The following is a 22,245-nucleotide window of genomic DNA, read 5'->3' as shown; positions in this document are numbered from 1 at the left end:
CTACATAAAAGAATTAGGATGCATTTATTAATTTTGCAGATTTTATTAGATTCCTAATGGTTTATTGGTATGCTGAGAAAAGAGAATTTCAAAGCTGCAGGATGATAATGCACACAAAAATAAAAATGAAAAAACCCTACTGATATACAGTATATTGACTTTGCAGAATTTAGCAGGTTATTGGGAACAATCATTTTACTTCACTAGTGTCCACTGGAGACACTGTCTGGTCTTGGGTCTTACATTTTTTGAACAACAGACTAAGCATTCAACAAACCAACAAAAAGCCCTACATTACTGAGGATGAAAAAGCAATCAGAAAAGAACATAAAGGAATGGAAACGATCCTTACGAATGACTAACATAAGGTCAATACCACATATTTCCTTCTTGTTCATCCACTCTGATTATTTGGTACCCACTATGCACTGTTAGGACACAGAAAGGAGAGACTAAGCAGCAGCATATAAGCAACAGAAATTCTTGGCAGGAAGGGGCATTAAACATTAGAAAAAGTTAGCATTGAAAGAGCTGAGTTTCTGTCTTTAGATAACCTTTTATGTGTGTTAGTTCAGAAAGATGTTTCTAGACATGAGAGGATAAACTACAAAGAACTTTTGAAGTTTAAGCTGTATAAACAGCAGCACAGTATTAATACTAAAGGAACATTAAAAATCTTAATGAAATAAGAGTCATGATGGAGGCCAGCAAAAGCATCTTCTTTTGTTACATTATAAACTGCTGAGGGAAAGGGATGCCCACATTGTCTGTGTTTCCTGGAGAAATGAACAAAGAGCTACTGACCTGAATCCATGGCTCAGCCAGATCTTTGTAAGCAGGTGGGATCTGCTGAGTTCCATAGTGAGTAAGGTTGAAGTTGCTCTCTTGAGTCCTTCTTTGTGATCCAGCCAAAGGTGGCTGCTGTAGGGTTTGTTGCTGTGCAGTTCGAAGGGAAGAGGGGGAATCCACAGGGCTCGACAACTCGTGGCTAAAATAAAAAATGACAATACTTGCTAAAAAATGTTTTTAACACTTAAACCACATTTTGAAAACCCTGTTACTTTTTTTACTAAACACACACAAGTCATTAATTCAAAACTCTTACCTATAAAAATCATGGGACCGCCACTTAGATCTACAAAGGGGACATATTAAAGGTTCTCTATTTCTTCTACATTCTTCTGCCCCTGAAAAATTAAAGAAAAAAGCTTACAAAAACGTAATTGTTTAACATTAAGCATTTATTTATTTATTTTATTTGACAGGTAGAGTTATAGACAGTGAGAGGGAGAGACAGAGAGAAAGGTCTTCCTTCCACTGGTTCACTCCCCAAATGGCCGCCAAGGCCAGCGCTGCACCGATCCAAAGCCAGGAGACAGATGCTTCTTCCTGGTCTCCCATGTGGGTGCAGAAGCCAAGCACCTGGGCCATCCTCCACTGTCCTCCTGGGCCACAGCAGAGAGCTGAACTGGAAGAGGAGCAACTGGGACTAGAACCTGGCGCCCATATGGGATGCCAGTGCCGCAGGCAGAAGATTAACCAAGTGAGCCATGGCGCCGGCCCAACATTAAGTATTTATTTAGATGTGTAACTATCTGCAATGGTTACTGCAGGATTCACTAGTTGTGGTAACATGTAACTTGCTTGCTCACACTCAAAATGTCCTGTCTGCTGGATTACGAACCTGGAGAGGTCTTCCCAACGCTGCTGGGATGCTCGCCCCTCTGCACTGCCTACCCAGGCCTTGGGCTGGGCTAGCTGGGCTAGCACTGCTAACTCTAGGCACTCCTTTACCACACGGACCAGACTAGACCACATTCCTCTGCTCACACAGCTCATCTCCTAACAGATTCCAAACTCTACAACTGTGGAAAACTTCACCAATGGCTTATATATCTAACCCTTTTGGTTGGTTTCTTGCCAGTCTCCCCCCCAGCCACATCAGAATCCTCAAGCAGCTCCCAGGGCACCCGTGTTCCTGAGTGCAGGGAGAAAAGGAGTCACGTACATATGGACATGCAGTGGTGGTGCAGCTTGTTCCTGCAGCCATCCTCACACACTGTCAGGCTCTCCTCGTCCAGCATGCCCAACAAGCAGATAGGACACATTTGCTCCTCTTCATCTTTTATGCTACGAGGAAAGAGAAGCAGAAGCATTAAGCACCAAACACACACACACATAAAGCGAAAGGTAAGAGAATTAATGCTGCATACCACAAACAATTTCTGCCATTTTAGACTGTGAATATATTATAAATTCTTGTTTCAGAGCATCTTTCATCTAAGTATTTGAGAGAAACTGATTTCTCCTATTGATTTACACTAACTTTAAATCCAACTCCCATACCTGTGCATTTACAGATTGTGTGTGAGTTAAGCTGCCCTGGCTAGGAAGACAATTCCGTACCTGAACTGCAATCTTACAAAGAGCATTTGTGTCTCATTCTGTCAGTATATTTTTTAAATGAACAAATTGCTATCAGGTCTGACTATGAACAAACACATCACATAATAGCAGTTTTTCATTGTGGCAAAATACACATGTAACATACAATCAACCATCTTAACCAGTTTCCAGCATACACGGTTCAGTGGTATTAAATACATTCACGTTGTCAATCATTACCTCCGACCCCTCCAGAATGTCTCGTCTTGTCAAACCGAAACTTCACAGCAATCCAACAATCACTTCATTCTCCCCTCCCCTAGCCTCTAGCAACACCAACCTTCCGTCTTTGTCATTTTGACTAAGTAGCACATAGAAATAGAATCACACAGTATTCGTGACTGGCTTATTTCACTTCGTATAACGTCTCAAGGTTCATCCCTGCTGGAGTATATGTCAAAGTCTGTTCCCTTATTCAGGCTCAGAGCTCCTCCATCATGTGTATGTACCGTATTTTGTTTATCCATCAACAAATACCGGAGTTGCTTCCACCATACACATAATTTTAATGGTGGCACAATTTTTCACTAACTAAAAGGATCCTAAATGTGTAGTGTACTTTTTATTTGAGCCATTTCTTCTATAGTTTAAGATTTTTAAGAAACCATTATAAATATCTGTGTGCTGCTTTTTCAGATTATTTCTTTTCAGCAGTTCTTCCAGAAGTACAATCATGTAAGTACAGAGCAGGGAGCAACAAACTAAAAGGAGAATAAAGCAGCCTGTAGTGCACTTCTGTAAATAAAGTTTTTTTTTCTTTCTTTTTTTGACAGGCAGAGTGGACAGTGAGAGAGAGACAGAGAGAAAGGTCTTCCTTTTGCCGTTGGTTCACCCTCCAATGGCCGACACGGCCAGCACATCACGCTGATCTGAAGCCAGGAGCCAGGTGCTTCTCCTGCTCTCCCATGCAGGTGCAGGGCCCAAGCACTTGGGCCATCCTCCACTGCCCTCCCAGGCCACAGCAGAGAGCTGGCCTGGAAGAGGAGCAACCGGGACAGGATCCGGCGCCCCAACCGAGACTAGAACCTGGTGTGCCGGCGCTGCAAGGTGGAGGATTAGCCTACTGAGCCACGGCGCCGGCCCTGTAAATAAAGTTCTATTAGCACACAGCCATGCTCATTTGTTTACATACCGTCATAGCTACTTTCAGTCTACAAAGGCATAGCTGAGTAGTGCCAGAGATCTGACGATCCACAATGTAAAGTATTAAAAAGAAAAAATCTGCAATAACACTTGTCAATAACAACTGAACTTTTTTTATTTCTTTAAATTTTTATGTATCCACTTGACTTTTTATAAATAAAAATTGGGTTCATGAATGATAAATTATAACCAGAATTTGGTTTCACTTATGAGCACTTCTCCATGCTTGCCAATTAATGCTCTTCAAAAGCATAATTTTCATGATGGCATGAGACAATCATCATAGGCATATGTCAACCATTCACTTGCTGTTGGATACTTCAGTTGTTTTCAATTTTTCACCATTAAACTATGAGAAAAAGCCATCTTGTAAGGCCTGTATATTTCCCAAACTATTTTTCTTAAAAAAACAAAAACAAAAAAATACATTTATTGGATCAATGAAGATAAATGTTTTAAAAAGCCCTAATGCTTTTTTCCAGAAAGGTTATACAGCAAAGCCAAGTCCTTTAAAGAACTTAACTGTCTGATTAGAAAAGTCTCCACTAATTCTATAAAAACTGGTATTTTTTTTTGAAAAATGGGAATTCTTTTAATGAGACTGACTGAACAGTTTTCATATGTTAGCCAGCCTCTGGAAACTGTTTTTCTGTGAATATTCTCTTCATTCCTTTTGTTCTTTTATGTACTTGGATCCTAGGTTCCTGTTTGTAGTCTGAGTTTTTTGGGGTGAGGTTTTGTTCATAATTTTAATTAAGTATTTTCATTTTGTTTGTCCTCTTTTTGTTTCTGACTTACCATTCAAAATTTTATATAATCAGATCTCCAGATAAATTTTTTCTTCTTACTGAGGTTTTTGTTTTATATTTATGTATAAGAATAATGTAATTACATTTACCTACATAAATAGTATAATCTCAGTATGGGAAGGTGACATCTTCTGCGAGTTCTCTATGGAGATACCAATCCAAACCAATCAACAGAACTCACAACCACGGCCAGCCCATATTTGTAAGGTTTCTATTTTCATCTGAGAAGGAATCTATTTTAACTTTGGCTACCTGATTTTTAAGCATTTGTTATTCTTCTCGAAAACGCGAAGTTAGAGAAATGTCACAAAAGGAGAAAAGCTGTAGAATAAAGCCTGGGTCACTTTGCTTGAGAAATAAAGCTGTTTCTTCATTCTACTTGGGAAAGATGAGGAAGAGCCTCGCCCTGCGACTGCACAGTCCCAGGTTCCACTTAGGCTTCTGCTCACAGGAGCTGTGCAGCTTCTCCAGGCTGCACTCGTCACTGAGCCACAGACACTAGAACATCGTCAACATCCCAAACAACTCTAGAGCTCTAGAATTCGCAAATCAGTTCATTTAATCAAAACTAAGAAAATTCAAACATTTACTTTTTCCAGAGGAAAACACCTCTCTCTCCTTTTCACTGGGTACTTGTCATGATAACATCACTTCGTTATTCTTCCTGAATCTCAAGGAAACTGCAACACCTAAACGACTGATGGGATGAGGGTGGAACTTAACCACTGGCACCAGTGTTTCTCAAGCTAGAGTGCCTTAGGAACACACAGGAGATGCTCTGGGAAGAGAAGCAGCACTTCTTTCGGAAGTAGTTTAAACATTTCAATTTCACATTAAAATCAATAAAGCAAAGTCATGGAATGGAAAGGAAATTCACATGAACCATTATAAATACCAGAGACTTCACTGAAAACTTCACACCTATCATTCTGGGTCACACTTCAGGTTCTTTAGGCTTATGTGTTCATTCTTATGAACTCAATTAGGCAATGGAAGTTTGAGAAGCACTGTAGATTTTCAGTAATAATTATGAAAAACAGCTACTGTATCTCTGAATTACAGCTGACTCGTCTTGAAGAACATGCTTGCATTCTCCCAGGTAAAACAGCCTATTTAAGAATTCTCTGAAGACACCTGTGAAGGAGGCAGTGACGTCACACAGCAGAAAATCCTATATTTGAAAGTGATTTTACAGAACTGTTTTGTCCTGTATAGTTTATTTCTAAAAGCCCTACATACAGTTCCTTCTATTACACAATGCCTCCGCTTCATTACCCATAAAACAGTGAGACAAACTACCCAATGAAGTTATTTTAAGTTACAGAGTAAGATAATTATAAGGTGCTTGGCACAAAGTAATGAATGACAGTTAGTTTTTCTATCTGCAACTTGATTTTTCTTACAAAATGGACACTATTGTATTAATGTTCCATTTTTAAAACTCTAAATTTTAGGACAAAATGTCCATACATTTATACTCAGATGACCTTAGATATTTTTTACCCTTGATTTTAACCTGAAAGATTCAATACTTACATCAAACAGCAACTTAACATATATTAAAAAAATCCCTAAAATTAAAAATACTAGATTAATGGTTTTAATTCCTTAAAAAATACTAACCTGTTTTCTGAACTAGATGTAGAAGTACTAGATGATGACAATGTATGAGAATTTGACATGCGTGAAACAAACTTCTGGATGGTGTTACGAGATGGAGCTTTGATCCTTGAGCTACGCCTACTGTGATATTTCTGGAACAAACTCTCAACCTAACATTGGAAAAAGACAGTAACAATGACATTTGTGCCATAATTATTATACATATGAAGAGTACTAAAGGTTGAATTCTTTGGTTTTATTGCATTAAGTTTTTCATAAAGCTGATTGAAGAGCTTCAAAAATAAGAATACATATAGTTGATAGTGTTTTAACAGCAGGCCAGTATTTGTTATTTTTTTCAGTCCAGAAGAAAGAACTTATCACTTAATAGATTATATAAATAAAAAACAATTATAAGCATAGAATAATTCTTATATATCCTCATACCTTCAGATCAATCACTGTCTATTTAAATTTAGTGCCCATGGAAAATTTTCAAAAATAAAAATCTGCTAGCAGTTTTACTCTAAAGCATTTATAAAAAATTACCTCAAAATTCTTTAAGGTTTTTCTCCACAGCATTGGGTCTGAAGGTTCTAGTTGAAACACCCGGAGCATAACAAACAACAGATGGATACAAAATGTTCCACGCCCACAGCTGCAGTTCTGAAGAGTTAAAAAAGACCTACAAATTAATAAATCTATGGTTCCATTAGAACTTGTAAGTTTATCATTTTAATTTCCAAATTTATTATCTATAAATACACATTTTTCATTGTCTTCATATACAAGGGTAGTTCCAAAGTACATGAAAAAATAGAATTAAAAGATTAGTTTACTTTTATATGAAAAAATTGGAATCTATGTATAATTTTTTCATAATACACATTTTCCATAAACTCTTTGAAGTCCTCCTGTATGCAAGAGAGGTATAAGAGAAGTCTATATAGCTGGTTATCTCCATGAATTAACGTCTTATTGTTTATGAACTTATTAAACACATCAAATTTATTTTATTGATGGTATATTAAGCCATAGTAAAAATCTCATTAGTATGTTAAAGAAAAATATTAACCAGACAAAATACATTTTAGGGAAACTTTACTAAAAGTCACTGATCTAAATTTTTATTTACTTATTTATTTGAAAATCAGAGAGAGGGAGAGACAGAAAGAAAAAGAAAGATCTCTCATTTGCTGGTTCACTCTCTAAATGGCTGCTATAGCCAGGGCTGGGCCAGGCTGAAGCCAGGAGCCAGGAGCTTTATTCGGGTCTCCCATGTGGGTGCAGAGGCAAAAGGACTTGGGCTATCCTCCACTGCCTTCCTGGGCACATTAGCAAGGAGCCAGATCTTATGTGGAGTAGCTAGGACTCGAACTGATGCCAGTATTACAGGCAGCGGCTTTACCTGCTAGGCCACAACAGTGGCCCCTGATGTAAATTTTTAAAACATGTTTTTCTTCATTAGGTAGACAGAGAAAACAGGGAGGCATCTGCTGGTTTGGTTCACACCTCCAAATGCCTGCAAACAGTTGTGTCAGGCCAGGCTGAAGCTGGGAGCAAGGAACTTAATCGAGGTCTCCTGGCAGGAACTCAACTATGTGAGCCGGCACTTGCTGCCTCCCAGGATGCACATCAGCGGTAGGCTGGGATCACAGCACTGCTGGGACGCAATCCAGGCACTCAGATACGGGATGCGGGTGTCTCAAGTGGCACCTGAACTGCCAGGCCAAATGCCTGCCTCCCCAACTGATGTAAGCACGTGATAGCACATAAATCTGAGCTGCTCACAGATACTAGTAACACATAAAGTGGTGACAACTCCTACCTGTGGCCCTATAAACACGCGGTATTTATTGTCCGGGCTGTCCCCTCCAATCAGGAAAGAGTTGGGTCCTATTTGCTGCAGCAAGTACAGCCTGGCCCGCATCACCTTGTTCACACGGCGGTTTGTTTCCTCGGGGCTGTATGGTGAGAAGCCATCTGGTGAGGGCGCTCTCCGGGGTGGTGTGATCCGGCCACTCTGAAACTTTACAAAATTGTTTTGTTACTAAGTGTCTTACTTTTTGACAAGAAACTATGAACCGAAAAAGGTCACACCAAATAGCTATGCAGCAGAATACAGTCTGAAAAGTGCTTAAATATATTTAAAGAAGAAAAAAGCAAAAAGGCTTTATCAGATATCCTCATCTCAGGTGCAGTTTTTTTGTTTTTTTTTTGTTTTTTGTTTTTTTTTTTTGACAGGCAGAGTTAGAGAGAGACAGAGAGAAAGTCTTCCTTCCATTGGTTCACCCCCCAAATGGCCGCTGTGGCCAGCGCACTGCGCCGATCCGAAGCCAGGAGCCAGGTGCTTCCTCCTGGTCTCCCATGCAGGTGCAGGACCCAATCACTTGGGCCATCCTCCACTGCCTTCCTGGGCCACAGCAGAGAGCTGGCCTGGAAGAGGGGCAACTGGGACAGAATCCGGCACCCCAACCAGGACTAGAACCCGGAGTGCTGGTGCTGCAGACAGAGGATTAGCCAAATGAGCTGTGGCACCGGCCTCAGGTAAACTTTTAAAATCTCAATCATCGAGGCTGGCACTGTGGCGTAGCTGGTAAAGCCGCCGCCTGCAGTGCTGGCATCCCATATGGATACCAGTTGGAGTCCTGGCTGCTCCACTTCCAACCCAGCTCTTTGTGTGGCCTGGGAAAGCAGTAGAAGATGGCCCAAGCCCTTGGGCCCCTGCACCCATGTGGGAGACCAGGAAGAAGCTCCTGGCTCCGGATCGGTACAGCTCCGGTCGTTGCAGCCATCTGGGGAGTAAATCAGCTAATGGAAGACATTTCTTTCTCTCTCTCTCTTGCTCTCGCTCTTGCTCTTTCTCTGAAACTCTGCCTTTCAAGTAAATAAATAAATATTTTTTTTTAAAAAAGCGATTTGTAATGAAGTTTCACATTTAAAAAAAAAATCTCAATCATCCCTGTAACCAAGGATATAACCTTTGGCTGAGACAGACAACCACGTGCAAATTAAAAAATTATTCTGCAAGCATCTGGGCTTGGAAAAAAATTATGTCAATAAAAATAAAAAGCATAAAAAAGCACATATCCTAAGCAGGCAAAACAACTATGTCTAGTGGCAAAAATCAAACCTCCAATCTCCTGGCTTATACTTAAAGCTTCATTAAATAGTCTTCTATAACAAGTAATTTTAGACACTGAGGAGAGGGCCCCTCAACTAAAACATCTCACTGCAGGGGACAGAACTCTCTTGCGGCATGAGTAATACCTATTCCCCTCATTCCATTCCATTTGTCTTTCCATCAGTGCCAGTGGAAACCCCAGTTCAGCATACCTAACTGTAAAGACAAGAGATGTTGGCAAGAACACGAAGCAGGTAGAATCCTCATTTACTGCTGGTAGAACCTGAAGTGCAGCTGTTTTGGAAAACAGTCCCTCAAAATGAACGATTCCAGTAATTTCACTTCTGGGTGTAAGCCCCAATGACAGAAAAACACGTCCACACAAACATCTGTATGTGGCTATACACAGTAGCATTATTTACAATAGCCCAAAGAGTGGAACACATCCCAACTGACAACCAGATAAACAAAATGTGGTATATGCATACAAAAGAAGACTATTCTGCAACTAAAACTGGAGTACTAATACAAGCTATAACATGATGAACCTTAGAAACATGATACTAAGTCAAAGAAGCCAGCCATAAACCATCTACTGTGTGCTTCCATTTATATGAAATGTCCAAAATAGGCAAATATGAGGGGTCCTCAAAACGATCATAGAAAATGTGTATTATGAAAAACACTGTGCATGGATTTGTTTTGCACCAAAATAAATTCTATTTTCCATAAGATTTTTGAAGTATCCTTGAACACTGACAGGAAATAGGTACATGGTTACCTGGGGCTGGGGAGAAACTGCTATTAAACTTTACACAGATTAAATTTAACAGAATATTTGAAGACAGAAATGACTCATGATTCAGGCAGCATTCAAAACTAGAAGGGGTTCAGACAGCTTTGATTCAGCAGTGTGAACAGCCAGTTTTTACATGCTTAACAAGAAGCAAGGTAAAGAAATCACCAGATTAGCTACAGGGATTTGCTTTATTTGTGCAAGTATGACAGAAATTCCTGGTTATAAAATCAATTGGCTTGACTGGCTAAAGCTCAGTTTGGTTTCCTAGAAACAACCCCAGGCTAATGGTCTCATGCTTATTTTAAAACTGCTTATGGGTTTGGGGTTTCTTTAAAGGTGATGAAGATGTTTTAAATTCATTACAGTGATGGGCATTCAAGCCTGTAGATATACCAAAAAACACTAAATTGTACAATTTAAGCAGGTGAATTGTATAGTACATGAGTTACACAAGAGCAGTTCAGAAAGTCCATGGAGACTTTATTAAGAAACAAGTTTATTTTGGTGCGAAATCCATGTATACAAAGGGTCTTCAAAATGTTCATGGGAAAGGTTTATTATGAAAAATAAAACTGCATGAATTAAAAAAAATTTACATTAAAATAAACTTATCTTGTAACTCTTTTAACCTGTGAACTTCTTGAGTTACTCTCATATTTATGGCATTGAATAGCCCCTCCTCCATGGATTCTGGGTCTGGGTTTACCACTAGGTTTGTAAACTACAAGTGGAGCCTTCAGAAGAGCTGGCAGGTTGGGACTTGCCCTCTTGAAGCACTGTGATTGCAGCCCAGCCACCATGCTGTGAGAAAAGATGCCAGGAGGCCCCAACTGTCGCAGTATCTAGGCTGAAGTGACAGTTAGGGAACAAGCACTCCAGGGTGTTCCAGCTTCAGCACATGCCATAGGAAACAGAGATAGCCAGCCCTGCCGAGCCCTGAGCAATCTGTATATTCACAAGCTAATGAATGTTATTGTTTCCAGAGGAAAAAATGTTAATTTGAAGGCATCAACACAAAGCCAAAAATACTGTTAGGTATCATGGGTTTTACTTTACGTGTACTTATTATTATTAAAAATCTGTTCATTTGAAAGATGGAGTTACAGAGAGGAAGAGGGAGAGGCAGAGAGAAACAGAGAGAAATCTTCAGCCACTGATTCACTCTCTAATCGGCTGCAAAAGCAGGGACCAGGAGCCAGGAGCTCCATCCAGGTGGCAGGGGTCCAAGCACTTGGGCCATCCTCCGCTGCTTTCCCAATCGTGCTAGCAGGAAGCTGGATCGAAAGTGGAGAAGCTGGGATTGGAACTGGCACCCATACGGATGCCGACACTACAGGCAGCAGCTTAAACTCCTTCAGCCACAGCACTAGCCCTTACATGTATTTTTTCAAGGACTTCTATGCTTTAACAACTCCAGATCTGAGGAAAACCAAACATCCCCGTTTTGGTCACCCTCTCCATCATTTTTCCATTCTCTCATTTGCTCTCTCAGTTAGAAAGCTTTAACATGCATTTCTAGGGCTGGCACTATGGTGCAGCAGGTTAAGCTTCTGTCTGCAATGCTGGCATCCTATATGCGTGCCAGTTCTCCGAGTCCCAGCTGCTCCACTGCCGATCCATTCCCTGCTAATGCACCTGGGAAAGGGGAAGATGGCCCAGGTACTGGGGCCCCTGCACCCACACAGGAGACCCAGAGGAAGCTCCTGGCTTCAGATTGGCCCAGCTCTGGCCACTGTGGCCATTACGGGAGTGAATCAGCAGACCTAAGCTCACTCACTCTGTTTCTCCCTCTGTAACTCTTTCAAATAAATAAATCTTAAAACAAAACAAAACATGCAGTTCACCATTAGAGTCTTTTACCTTTTTACAAATTTCTTTGTTGTCTGGCTTAATACAGAAAACAGCAAGATTCTCACAGCTGCTTCTGCATTCAGTCTGCTGTGATAGGATGTTTTGATTCAAGTACCCAAAAAAATCTCACATAGATATTAAAAGGAATCTTTCAAGGATTTATGTATTTATTTGAAAGGCAGAGTGAGAGAGTGAGAGAGAGTATAAAAAATTACATTTGACATCACCAATCTCATTACAAAGTCTAAGTATTGAGAAACTGTCACAGTCACTGTGGTATAGATAAGTTTTCTAAAATCTGAATTTTTGCTCTGAAACTCTAACTACACAAATATTTTTAACATGAGACAACTACTGTTTTATGTACGTTTCCCATTTCATCACAGAATATCACACAGGCGTGTATTTAAACAAGGGCTGATTTAATAAAATTCATTTCTATTCCTTCATCAAAGGCATTCTGACGAAATGAAATGGGCTTTTTCTTCTCTAATGGCCAATATACAGCAATGAAACATACAATTTCTATTGCCACAGCTCTAATTTGGGCAGAGGAATCAGCAGGAGCTCTATCCATCATTTCCCTGCAAACATCAATGCAGGGAAAGACATAAACAACTTCTCAGTTTTATCAGAAAGTCAGTCCTGACCTAGTGGACTGCTAGAAAGGATTCCTGGAACCTCATGCCCTCTAGGTGTCTGCGCTGGGAGGTTGGCTGTTCTAACAACACACAGCAGGCCAATCTCTTCTGTGCTACGAATGAGCCTGAAAACGACCGATCTGCGGAAGCAACTTACAGGCACCGGAGAAACTCTTTTTCTCCTTACTCCTGGCGATTCGGATTTCACTATGCGACCTGAAGGGGAGCTGCTGGGAGACGGGCTGCGCCGGCCTTTGGGGGCTGGAGACGCAGCGCCCACCTGGCCCTCTCCTTGACATTCAGCGGCCAAGTTACTCATTTCGGATCCATCTCCTTTAATAGGGATTGGTTTTACCACCTGTAATGAAAGTGTCCCAATATTTTTATTACTTAAAAATGTAACAGACAAGTAAATGCTAAGAAATGAATTTAATGAGCTTTTTATTATGAAATATACAGTCACAGAACAACTTTTATTTGTTATTACTTTAAAGCTATGAAGTTAAAGACTCTTTTTTTACTACATAAATTTCATTCATGTAGGGATTACAATTAAAATTGTTATCCTATCAAATTTTATAAGTAGTGCTATAGGCCCTAACTTACTTAACATTCAAAATCAACAATGAAAAGTTAGTAAGCAAATATGGAAAAAGGAGGACTTACAACTTCTACACTAATTTACTCAATTCCAGACTGAAGATTTTTTAAAATCTGCTTTGAAAAAATTCAGGATCTTGAAAACAATACTGGGCATAATTTTAAGTGCTCCTCTGGCTGATGAGTATAGAATCATTTGCTCAACAGCAGCCGCTGTGCCCACCAAACGCGCTAACCTTCCCTCCTCTCGTGGCATTCCCACACTCCCTCCCACTCCACATCTCCAGCCAGCAGCACCTGGGCAGCCCACTCTTGTGGGACAAACTCGGCCTGTCTTCTAAGGCTGAGTGAAAGCCCCACTCCCACCCCCACCACCACTGACACTCTCTCTCTCCTGAGCCCCCCCCCACTCTTTTGTCCACCCCACGCATTTGTACCTGGTCACAGATTGCTTTATGGTATGTCATGCCATTACTCTGTTTTTATTTATTGTACCATCTGGAGATGTTTCCACCTTATTTATTATATTTCAAGAAGAACATCAAGCAGCTTACATATAAGATAACAAAAACAAACAAAATCAGACATCCCAAGCAGACAGTAAGTTTCCCAAGGATAATCTGAGACTGTAAACCATCAATGTAGGGTGGTGTGGTTACTCTTGAGAACTATGTGCTATGTGTCTTATCCTACATGTCTTTTCACTTCTATCCTACACACAGGCAGGGTACTTCGGTATTTGCCACAAAGTGGAGCCTGAGGCAAACCAAAAGTTGGTCTTTGAAAACTGGGTATTCTTAGTTCATGTGTAAGGAAGGTTCCTCTTTGGACAGCTGCGATCTCTGCTGTACGGTATTCTCAAGAGTTAGGCTCTGTGTGAACACCTCTGGCTCAGAGCTCAGAAAGCAGCGTGTTTCTACTTCAGACAGCTTCCTTATGTTGACCGAGTGGGACTATACGCCTCTCCAACTGCCATCATCTTCAAGATGTTTCAACAGAACGCTCCCTTTTCCAAGACAAATCCTTGACTCCGCTTTATCTTCTGACGTGAACAGCTAAAATGGCGAAGCATCCCCATCCTATTACCTCATGTTAGGGGTAAATGGAAAGGACAGGAGTCAAGGTCCATGCAGCTGAGCAGTTCCACAGGTTAGACTTACAAGTGGTGGGAGGGTAAGAATATACCTAACAGACTGCAGCTCAATGACGATGGGGTATCCAAAGCCTCAGTGTGTTCTGAGATACTTAAGCAGATCCTAGTTAGCGCCAGACCCCTAACTAACACTTTTTAAGACGACAGAAATGTTCTATCGCACTGCCTGAGAGGTGCCATCAGCCAGTACACGGAGCATCGGGAACGTGGCTAGTGCGACTGAGGAGCCACATCTTCACATGCTTCGTTAATTTACACCTAAACTCACACAGGTGCATGGGACGGGTGTGGGGTGAGGTGATCACATGGCAGGGGTGTAGTTTACACTGCCAAAGTACAGATGAATCAAGCTGCTGTCTCAGCTTGCAGAGGTGATACACTGGAACGACTGGGACCTCTCCTCCCAGTGAGAGCAGCGAAGCCCATTTCACAACAGGATCACCAGGGCAGAGGCTGGAACTTCTCCGCCTTGCCTAATCCAGGAATTTAGGTTTTCTTCCGGCAAATCTTACAGCTGTTTAACTCATCTTCCACCTCATGGGTTTATTTTCTGCTTTCCTGTAAGATTTCCGGAACTAAGAGCTCTTGGAGCCTATCCTAGAGATCAAGCATCTAAAATCGATTGTAAGATTGTTTTAAGTTAGAATGAAGTACAATGTAAAACCAACACAAGGTTTTAGACGCCAACATTAGAGGGCAGTGCTGCTTCAAGCATTCAGCCCTCCGCCAGGTAAGTTCCTAGAACTGTTTAAGTCACTAAATAAGCACAGTTTTAACTATGATTTATTCCAAGTGCTCAGCCTACCAAGCAAATAAAATTATTGCACTTAAAACTTAGTGGAAGCAAAGCTTACAAGGGATATAGTCATGCTTAGTTTTCCACTTCCTCAGAGCAGGTAACCCCCGCCACTCACCACAGGGCCTCTCCTATTTCTCCTTTCCAGCCACTCGTGCTTCCAGGCCGGCATGCATGTTGCCTTCAGTTTCTCCCTGATCATCCGCTCTTCTGGGCGATCATCCATCTTGTGTAGCCCTTTGAGAGTTTCTTTATTCTCCATCTCGCGACTAGAATGGAAAGAGAAAGAAGGAGAATGAGAAATTTATATACAAGAAGTCACTTTCTAGGACAAACAACCCTGTGGATTGTTTTGCATTGTCAACGGACACGGAATCAGAAAGATAACAGAGGGGTGAGCATTATGGCTTAGTGGTTATGCCACTGCTTGCAACACTGGCATCCCATATGGGTACTGGCTTGAGTCCTGGCTGTTCCAGCTCTCTGTTAATGTGTCTAGGAAAGTGACAGAGAATGGCCCAAGTGAGTGCTTGGGCCCCTGCACCCACATGGGAGACCTGGATGAAGCTCCTGGATCCAGTCTGGCCCAGCCCTGGCTGTTGTGGCTATTTGGGGAATGAACCAGTGGATGAAAGATCTCTCTCTCTCTCTGCCTCCGCCTCTCCCTCTCTGTAACTCGCCTTTCAAATAAATAAATAAATGGTTTTTTAAAAGATAACAGATGAAAACGCCAAATGGGTCACGAAAGTTATAAAAGTATTGTGAACTGTATACTAACATTATTGTAAAACTATTATAAAGCAGGTAGTGCTAAACATTGTCTGACAACCATGCCTTATAAAAGAAGAGTTCTATTTAGAAACTGCAGGCTTACTGGCAACATTCACAGCGACTCTTTCTGCTCCTGGGCAGCTAACAAGATGGATCCCAGACATTAAGCACTATATCAACAAACACATTCATGAGGACTGCATGGCTTCTAATGCCACCACGTCTACATCAGACAAGTATTTAGGAGGCTGTATTATGATCCTGAACTCCCAGAATTTCCAGAAACATCAATCAGTACAGACAGAGTCTGGCAGGGATGCTTATTTTCTGAAATGAGTTAAATATTTAATAGGGTAGGTGAAACGCAACTATGTCTTTTATGGTCCTGAAATAATTTTTCAAAGCCTAAATGATTAAACTTGCATTTTCCTAGACCAACAATTCATTAAGTATTTGGGGTACTCCATATCTAAGTATTTGGGGTACTCCATATCTACAGAGTGAAAGTCACCTGGAACAAACATTGTAACTTTGTTACTTTGTTAGTGGAATAAAACAATCTCTAAGAACTTGTGAAAATTAATTCTACAAAGTCTAACAGGTAAAGCATGCCTAGGAAAATGACCAACTTCAAAATATATTTATATCCATCTGCAGACGTATGTACACACCCACCACAATATGTGTGGTTTTTAAAACATGGTTCATTTCCTAAGGAAAATTTTACTGTGGAAGAAATAATGATTTTTAAAATACCAAGCTAATCTTCGACAATGATTCTGGAAAGTGTATAAAGCTAAAGAAAAATGATTTTCCTCCACTGCCAGGAAAAGGAAATACCAGAGACGATAACCTTGAGCTTACTAAAATGTAGTTCAGACTCCTCTAGGACTTTTCAGCTAATCAAAGCTTCGAAGCAAAATCTTCAGAGAAGCAGCAAAACATCAACTTAAAACTAAGGACAGAAAGCAGTCCAGGTTTCACAGAAGCATTGATACTGTCGGAGATTAAACACCTGTGCCAGGGACTGGTCTAGGTGTTTTAAGGAATACAACTAGCAACAACATTTGATCTGAACCTTGAAAATTGAAGTACCACACAGATGTAAAAGCTGTCACCTAGGAAGAAGCAATATGAGATGGGGGAAAAAAAAAAGAAACAAAGACTATTTCATTTACTTGAAATGGTTGGTGGTTTTCCGTGCTCTGATTATATTATAAAACATGAATATCAGCAGTATAGGCAGAGGAAGCATGAGGGAAGGAAGGGAAAAGAGGAAGGAGACAAGAGAAGGCAGAGTTGAGTGCAGCAAGCAGGGGAAGAGGTGGCTGGGTGGGGGCGTGAAGAACACTGAGGTACAGAGGGGGGATGGAAGTGGAGAATGTTTTCCCCCAAATCCATCCTGCTCCATCCACAAGTCCTCAGGATGGCTCAGATTTAGAGGGAACCAAGTCTCAGGCTGACTGCACACCATAGTTCACCTGTGGATTGAACAGCAAGCAATCTTTCCTTCAGTACCAATTCTGTGAGGTGTGGTTAGGCTCCCAGGGGGCTCTCAAAAAACAAGCGCTACCCACACTACCTAACAAAGGTGGTCATCTCCCACCTTCTGGCCCTAGACCTGTCTCTTCCCTCAAACATCTTGCCTCTGCTTTGCATTTTCAGTATCTCTCTTCCTAGAGCCTACCCAAATACACAGAGGACTCTTCTCATGTAAATAAACTGTCTAGGATGAAGGGGCCCTCTTGAAATCTGCAGGATTTGCATTTCCTTTCTATTTGTTTGAAAATATTATAATCATTTAAACCAATTTCTTATTATAATCAGTAAGGAAGAATGTACTAGTAGCTGAACACATCTGAGATCTTTTCTTTAAAATAAATGCCCAGAAACACTGCTGGGCCAAAATGTACAAATTAAGGCTTTTTTAAATTAATTAATTAATTTATTTTTTGACAGGCAGAGTGGACAGTGAGAGAGAGAGAGACAGAGAGAAAGGTCTTCCTTTTCCGTTGGTTCACCACCCCCAATGGCCGCTATGTCTGGCGCGCTGCGACCGGCGCACCACGCTGATCTGAAGGCAGGAGCCAGGTGCTTCTGCTGCTCTCCCATGTGGGTGCAGGGCCCAAGCACTTGGGCCATCCTCCACTGCACTCCCGGGCCATAGCAGAGAGCTGGCCTGGAAGAGGGCCAACCGGGACAGAATCCGGCGCCCCGACCTGGACTAGAACTTGGGGTGCCAGCGCCACAGGCGGAGGATTAACCTAGTGAGCCATGGCGCCGGCCCAAATTAAGGCTTTTTGATGGTACGTTGATACTGGTTTAATATCCTTTCTCTGGACTCCTTGGGGCCAGAAATAGAAATGTTTCAGATCTTACAGCTATTTTGAATTTTGGAAAAGATCATTTGCATACTAGTTAAGCATCCTAACTGGAAAATCCAAAATCTAAAACTTTTGAGCAATTTCATGTCTGTATTCAAGAAAATGTTACCTTCCCTCACAACGTCCAGAGCAAGTAGCTGACTGACCTGGTCTGGACCAGCCACAGGATCCTACGGAGATTTCCTCACAGGGTCACTTCCTCATTAAAACCGGCCAGCGGGCTTCCCCCAGGCTTGGACTAACAGCCCAGTGTTCAGCACAACCCAGGAAGCCCTGCACGGTCTGGTCTCACTTCAGCTCCTGCCAACCAGGCCGCACCTCACCCTCTGCTTCAACAAGGCCTCAGAGGCTCCAAGACCTCTCCCCCGGCACAGGCTGTTTCCTACTCCGCACCCTTTCTCCTGGGTCTTTCCACCCACAAGACCTCTCTCTCCTCAAGGCCTGAGTCCTTCTCAGTCCACAGGAGAACTCCCAGTTCAGCTCTTCACAGCGCTTGTCTCTTCTCCCAGTGCTCAGGAGCACTGCCGACCACCACCCCCACCATGAACGCTGAGCTCCACGAGGGAGGGCAGGGCCCACAAGCTTTATTTGTCCGTAAACCTCATATCTAACCACATGTGACTCAAAACAGACACTAACACACACGTTATACGTGAACGATCACTTATGATCAGCTTTGGCAATCCCAAGCACCTTCTTGGTTTTAAAGTTTAATGACTACTAATGTTAATGAATCTTTCCATAGTTCTGTATTTCATTAATTTCAATAAAACATTTTCATTGTTTCTGAATTAATCTGCAAATATAAACCAGAGTTCTTCCTCGCGTCTTCAAAATTATCTTTTAATTTTAAAATTTATTTTACCCACATCTAATGCCTGAAATCTGAATGTCTCTTATAATCAGTAATAATTACATATCACTAATCTTAAAATATAATTTCCACATTTTAATATCTGAAATTTTAATGCCACTTACAATCAAATGTTATTGTAATTTAATTGGCATGTTTTCCCCACTTTTTTCATGGTATATAAAATAATGATACAATTTACAGCCACAGGGATTTTAGAACCAATGAAATATACAGTAAATCCTATTCTACCTGCCAGGAAGAAATTAAATTACACCTACTCAGTTTCATTTGTCTCTGAAATGGAAATCAAATGGGAAAAAAAACAAATTTTTATTACATCCTTGCTTATTTTGTTATAATCCTAACATATTATATATATACACACATATACACACTTATGTATATGATTTTGATATTTACCAGACATGCATGCATGTATATATACATTGATTAATGATTCAATTAATATCAGAGCAATAGCAAGGGGAAAAAAATCTGTTTTTTTTTTTTTTTTTAAACAAAATTAAACAGCTGCAAAGTCCCTGGTGATGCCAGCCACATCTAATTTACCTTGGTTTAAACACCAATATTTGGGCATTATTTTTGCCTTGTCCACGACTAGAAAAATACCTGCTAGTTTAACTAAAATAATAGCTCATATATTTGACTTTTACAAAGAAGAGATTTTAGCAACATAGCATGCTTTGAGAAAACTACCTTCAAGATTTAAAAAATAGGCAAATACAATCTGAGCTAGCTAAAATCAGAAACTAAAATACTGCTACAGATGAGGCTTTAGCTTCCTTTCCTGTTTATTTAGCTAACATGAGGCTTCCTGCTGTTTTGGGGATATCCAAAACACATATCCAAGTGGATTTCTGCGAGTGGATTTCTGGTTGACTTAGAGCTTCAAGGATCCTTTCTCCCCTGAGGTTAGGTTTCTAGTCTTGGACACCTTCTCAACCTGGAGAGTTCACCTGTGAAAACCTGAGATGCCGCAATGGCCCTTCTCAGGGAAGCCACATGGTCTTCCCTTCATCTGACCTGGTCGAGTCACTGCTGATTCTTCTACGAGTTTGCTTCCTTTTAGTTCTGGGTATGATCATCTTCCTAAAAAGGTCACAGTACCATAACCTAGACCCTATTCCTGAAGCCCCTTAAAAGCTAACTCCTGCCCTCTTCCCACAGCAAATACTAAGCACACCAAGATATTTGACACTGTGCAGATTTATTTTCTTCACTAGAAATACCCTTTGTCATCATCATGCTGTCAATAAAGAATCCCTATCACCATTCTATGGCAGTTAGCTAAACCTTCCTGGCATGCTAAGTATTAACTGTCATATGGCAAAAGAAAAAAAAAAAGCTTAAGCATGTTTCTGTTTCATCACGTCATGAGCTCTTCCAGTACAGGTATATTTTATTCACTTTTCTACCATTAATGCCAAATGGTCCTGGACAGGCCACAAAAGGCACCTAACCCAGTGTTCTGGTCAGGATGCATGAAGGCCCACCCAGCCACAGCCCTCCCGTCTGAAGGTGGGCTGTGATGCTGAGGGTGCCACGGTTTCTACATTGAACCCACCCTGCTGTCCACATGAGGTTGGTCCAAAGACTATACTGGTACCAGACATCTGAATCAGATTTTCTCTCTCTGGGAGTCTGACTGCAAGATACATGCATCCTATCACTGCAGCAAGCAAGGCATGTAAACAGAGAGATAACAAGGCAAAAAGCAGAAGCAGTGAGACAGAAGTAAGGGAGAAAAGAAATTAATCAGAAATAGATGAACTTACAGAGGGAATAACCAATAAAAGTAAACATGAGAGCGATACCTGGGCCCCTCCATGTGCTGTGAGATACTGTCTGGTAACTTCTATACTGCTCTGGGTGATGAGTAACTAGTTCTCCAGGGGTTGCCTGTGTGCTGCAGTGAACTGGCACAGCGGGTTAACACCCTGGCCTGGGGCACCACATTCCCATATGGGTGCTGGTTCGAGTACTGGCTGCTCCACTTCCAATCCAGCTCTCTGCTATGGGCTGGGAAAGCAGTGGAGGATGGCCCAAGTCCTTGAGCCCCTGCACCCGCATGGGAGACCCGGAAGAAGCTCCTGGCTCCTGGCTTCGGATCAGCGCAGCTCTGGCCGTTGTGGCCAATTGGGGAGTGAACCATCAGATGGAGGACCCCTCTTTCTTTCTCTCTCTCTGCCTCTCCTCTCTCTGTGTAACTCTGACTTTCAAATAAATAAATAAATAAATCTTTTAAAAAATAGAAAATAAAAAACTTCTTCATGGATTCTTTACTTTGCAAAGAAATAAACACGTCTCTGTTCTCTGAAAGCCTGAGGAGCCCAATTGAAACACTGGTCCTGCTCAGTGCCTGGCACTCAGGGGACACTCGGTAAATAGCAAAAATAGTGCCTCCCAAGTCCACTATGATTTCTTCAGTTACCTGTGGCAGGGTTCACCATTACAATGGAGCAATATGCTAATCAACAAGCAGTGCTATGGAGCCATAACTTCCAGGCTGTGTCGTAACAGCACAAGTTAACATCACATGCTCAACAGGGTGCTAGGCGCTACATGTGTATTAACTTACTTCAGCCTCCCAGCAACCCTGCAAGGTGGCTGCCATCTGAGGCTTAGAGGGACTGGGTCCCAATGAGGGCCACACAGTTGGTAAGCGAGGAGCAGGACCCAGCCCCAGCCCCTGTCCCAGCAGGACTGACCCTAAAGCAGCGCCGCAACAACCTGAATCAGATTCACCGGTTAGCACTCAGGTAGCTACGCTGCCGATACAAACCAGCTTCATGGAGGTTCACAGTGAGACTTAGGAAGCACAGTAATTCTGCTCCTTAGTAGTGTAGTTCATAGTAACAGAAGGAACTAACACTATAAAGGTCATACAAAACCTTCCTGGAAACAATGGGACTTAACCTTAGCATAAATAAAGACCTCTGTAACGGTTAGGTTACTCTAAATAACACTACATAGAGCAAATCTGGAACTATTGGTGTCTAAGGAATCTTGAAGAACCCTGGAAAACACACTGCATGGCCTGGGACAGGCGGAATTCACCCAACTGCAGTCCACTGCGAAGTACTCACACTGGTGGGGCTGCAGAGCCCTTCAAACTCACATGCTTTGCGAGAGATGAGAGCAAGTCCAGCGCGAGATCCTCAAAATGTGAGTTTCCGGGAAAGGACAAGAGAAGGAATGCCTTGGGTGAGGATAGAGTCAAAGGGATGAAGCAGAGAGGCTAATGCTTCCT

The 22,245-nt window shown here is 41.6% G+C and overlaps 1 protein-coding gene across 2 annotated transcripts in view; it reads right to left on the bottom strand.

The window, feature by feature from the left end:
- Positions 1-22,245, bottom strand: part of MAP3K1 (mitogen-activated protein kinase kinase kinase 1) — a 74,687-nt gene that overhangs the window by 19,803 nt on the left and 32,639 nt on the right. For both annotated transcript variants that reach the window (XM_051853771.3, XM_089313179.1), the window contains exons 2-9: positions 15,082-15,232; positions 12,572-12,772; positions 7,828-8,028; positions 6,549-6,665; positions 6,021-6,169; positions 2,009-2,130; positions 1,106-1,187; positions 805-988 (exon numbers count right to left, since the gene is read on the bottom strand). In XM_051853771.3, the coding sequence (XP_051709731.1) occupies positions 805-988; positions 1,106-1,187; positions 2,009-2,130; positions 6,021-6,169; positions 6,549-6,665; positions 7,828-8,028; positions 12,572-12,772; positions 15,082-15,232 (1,207 nt within the window). The remainder of the gene's footprint in view (positions 1-804; positions 989-1,105; positions 1,188-2,008; positions 2,131-6,020; positions 6,170-6,548; positions 6,666-7,827; positions 8,029-12,571; positions 12,773-15,081; positions 15,233-22,245) is intronic.

Source organism: Oryctolagus cuniculus, chromosome 14, assembly GCF_051225735.1.
Source record: "Oryctolagus cuniculus isolate XC-2025 breed Fujian yellow rabbit chromosome 14, ASM5122573v1, whole genome shotgun sequence".
Classification (NCBI taxonomy): Eukaryota; Metazoa; Chordata; class Mammalia; order Lagomorpha; family Leporidae; genus Oryctolagus; species Oryctolagus cuniculus.
This window is presented reverse-complemented; position numbering and strand designations above follow the sequence as displayed.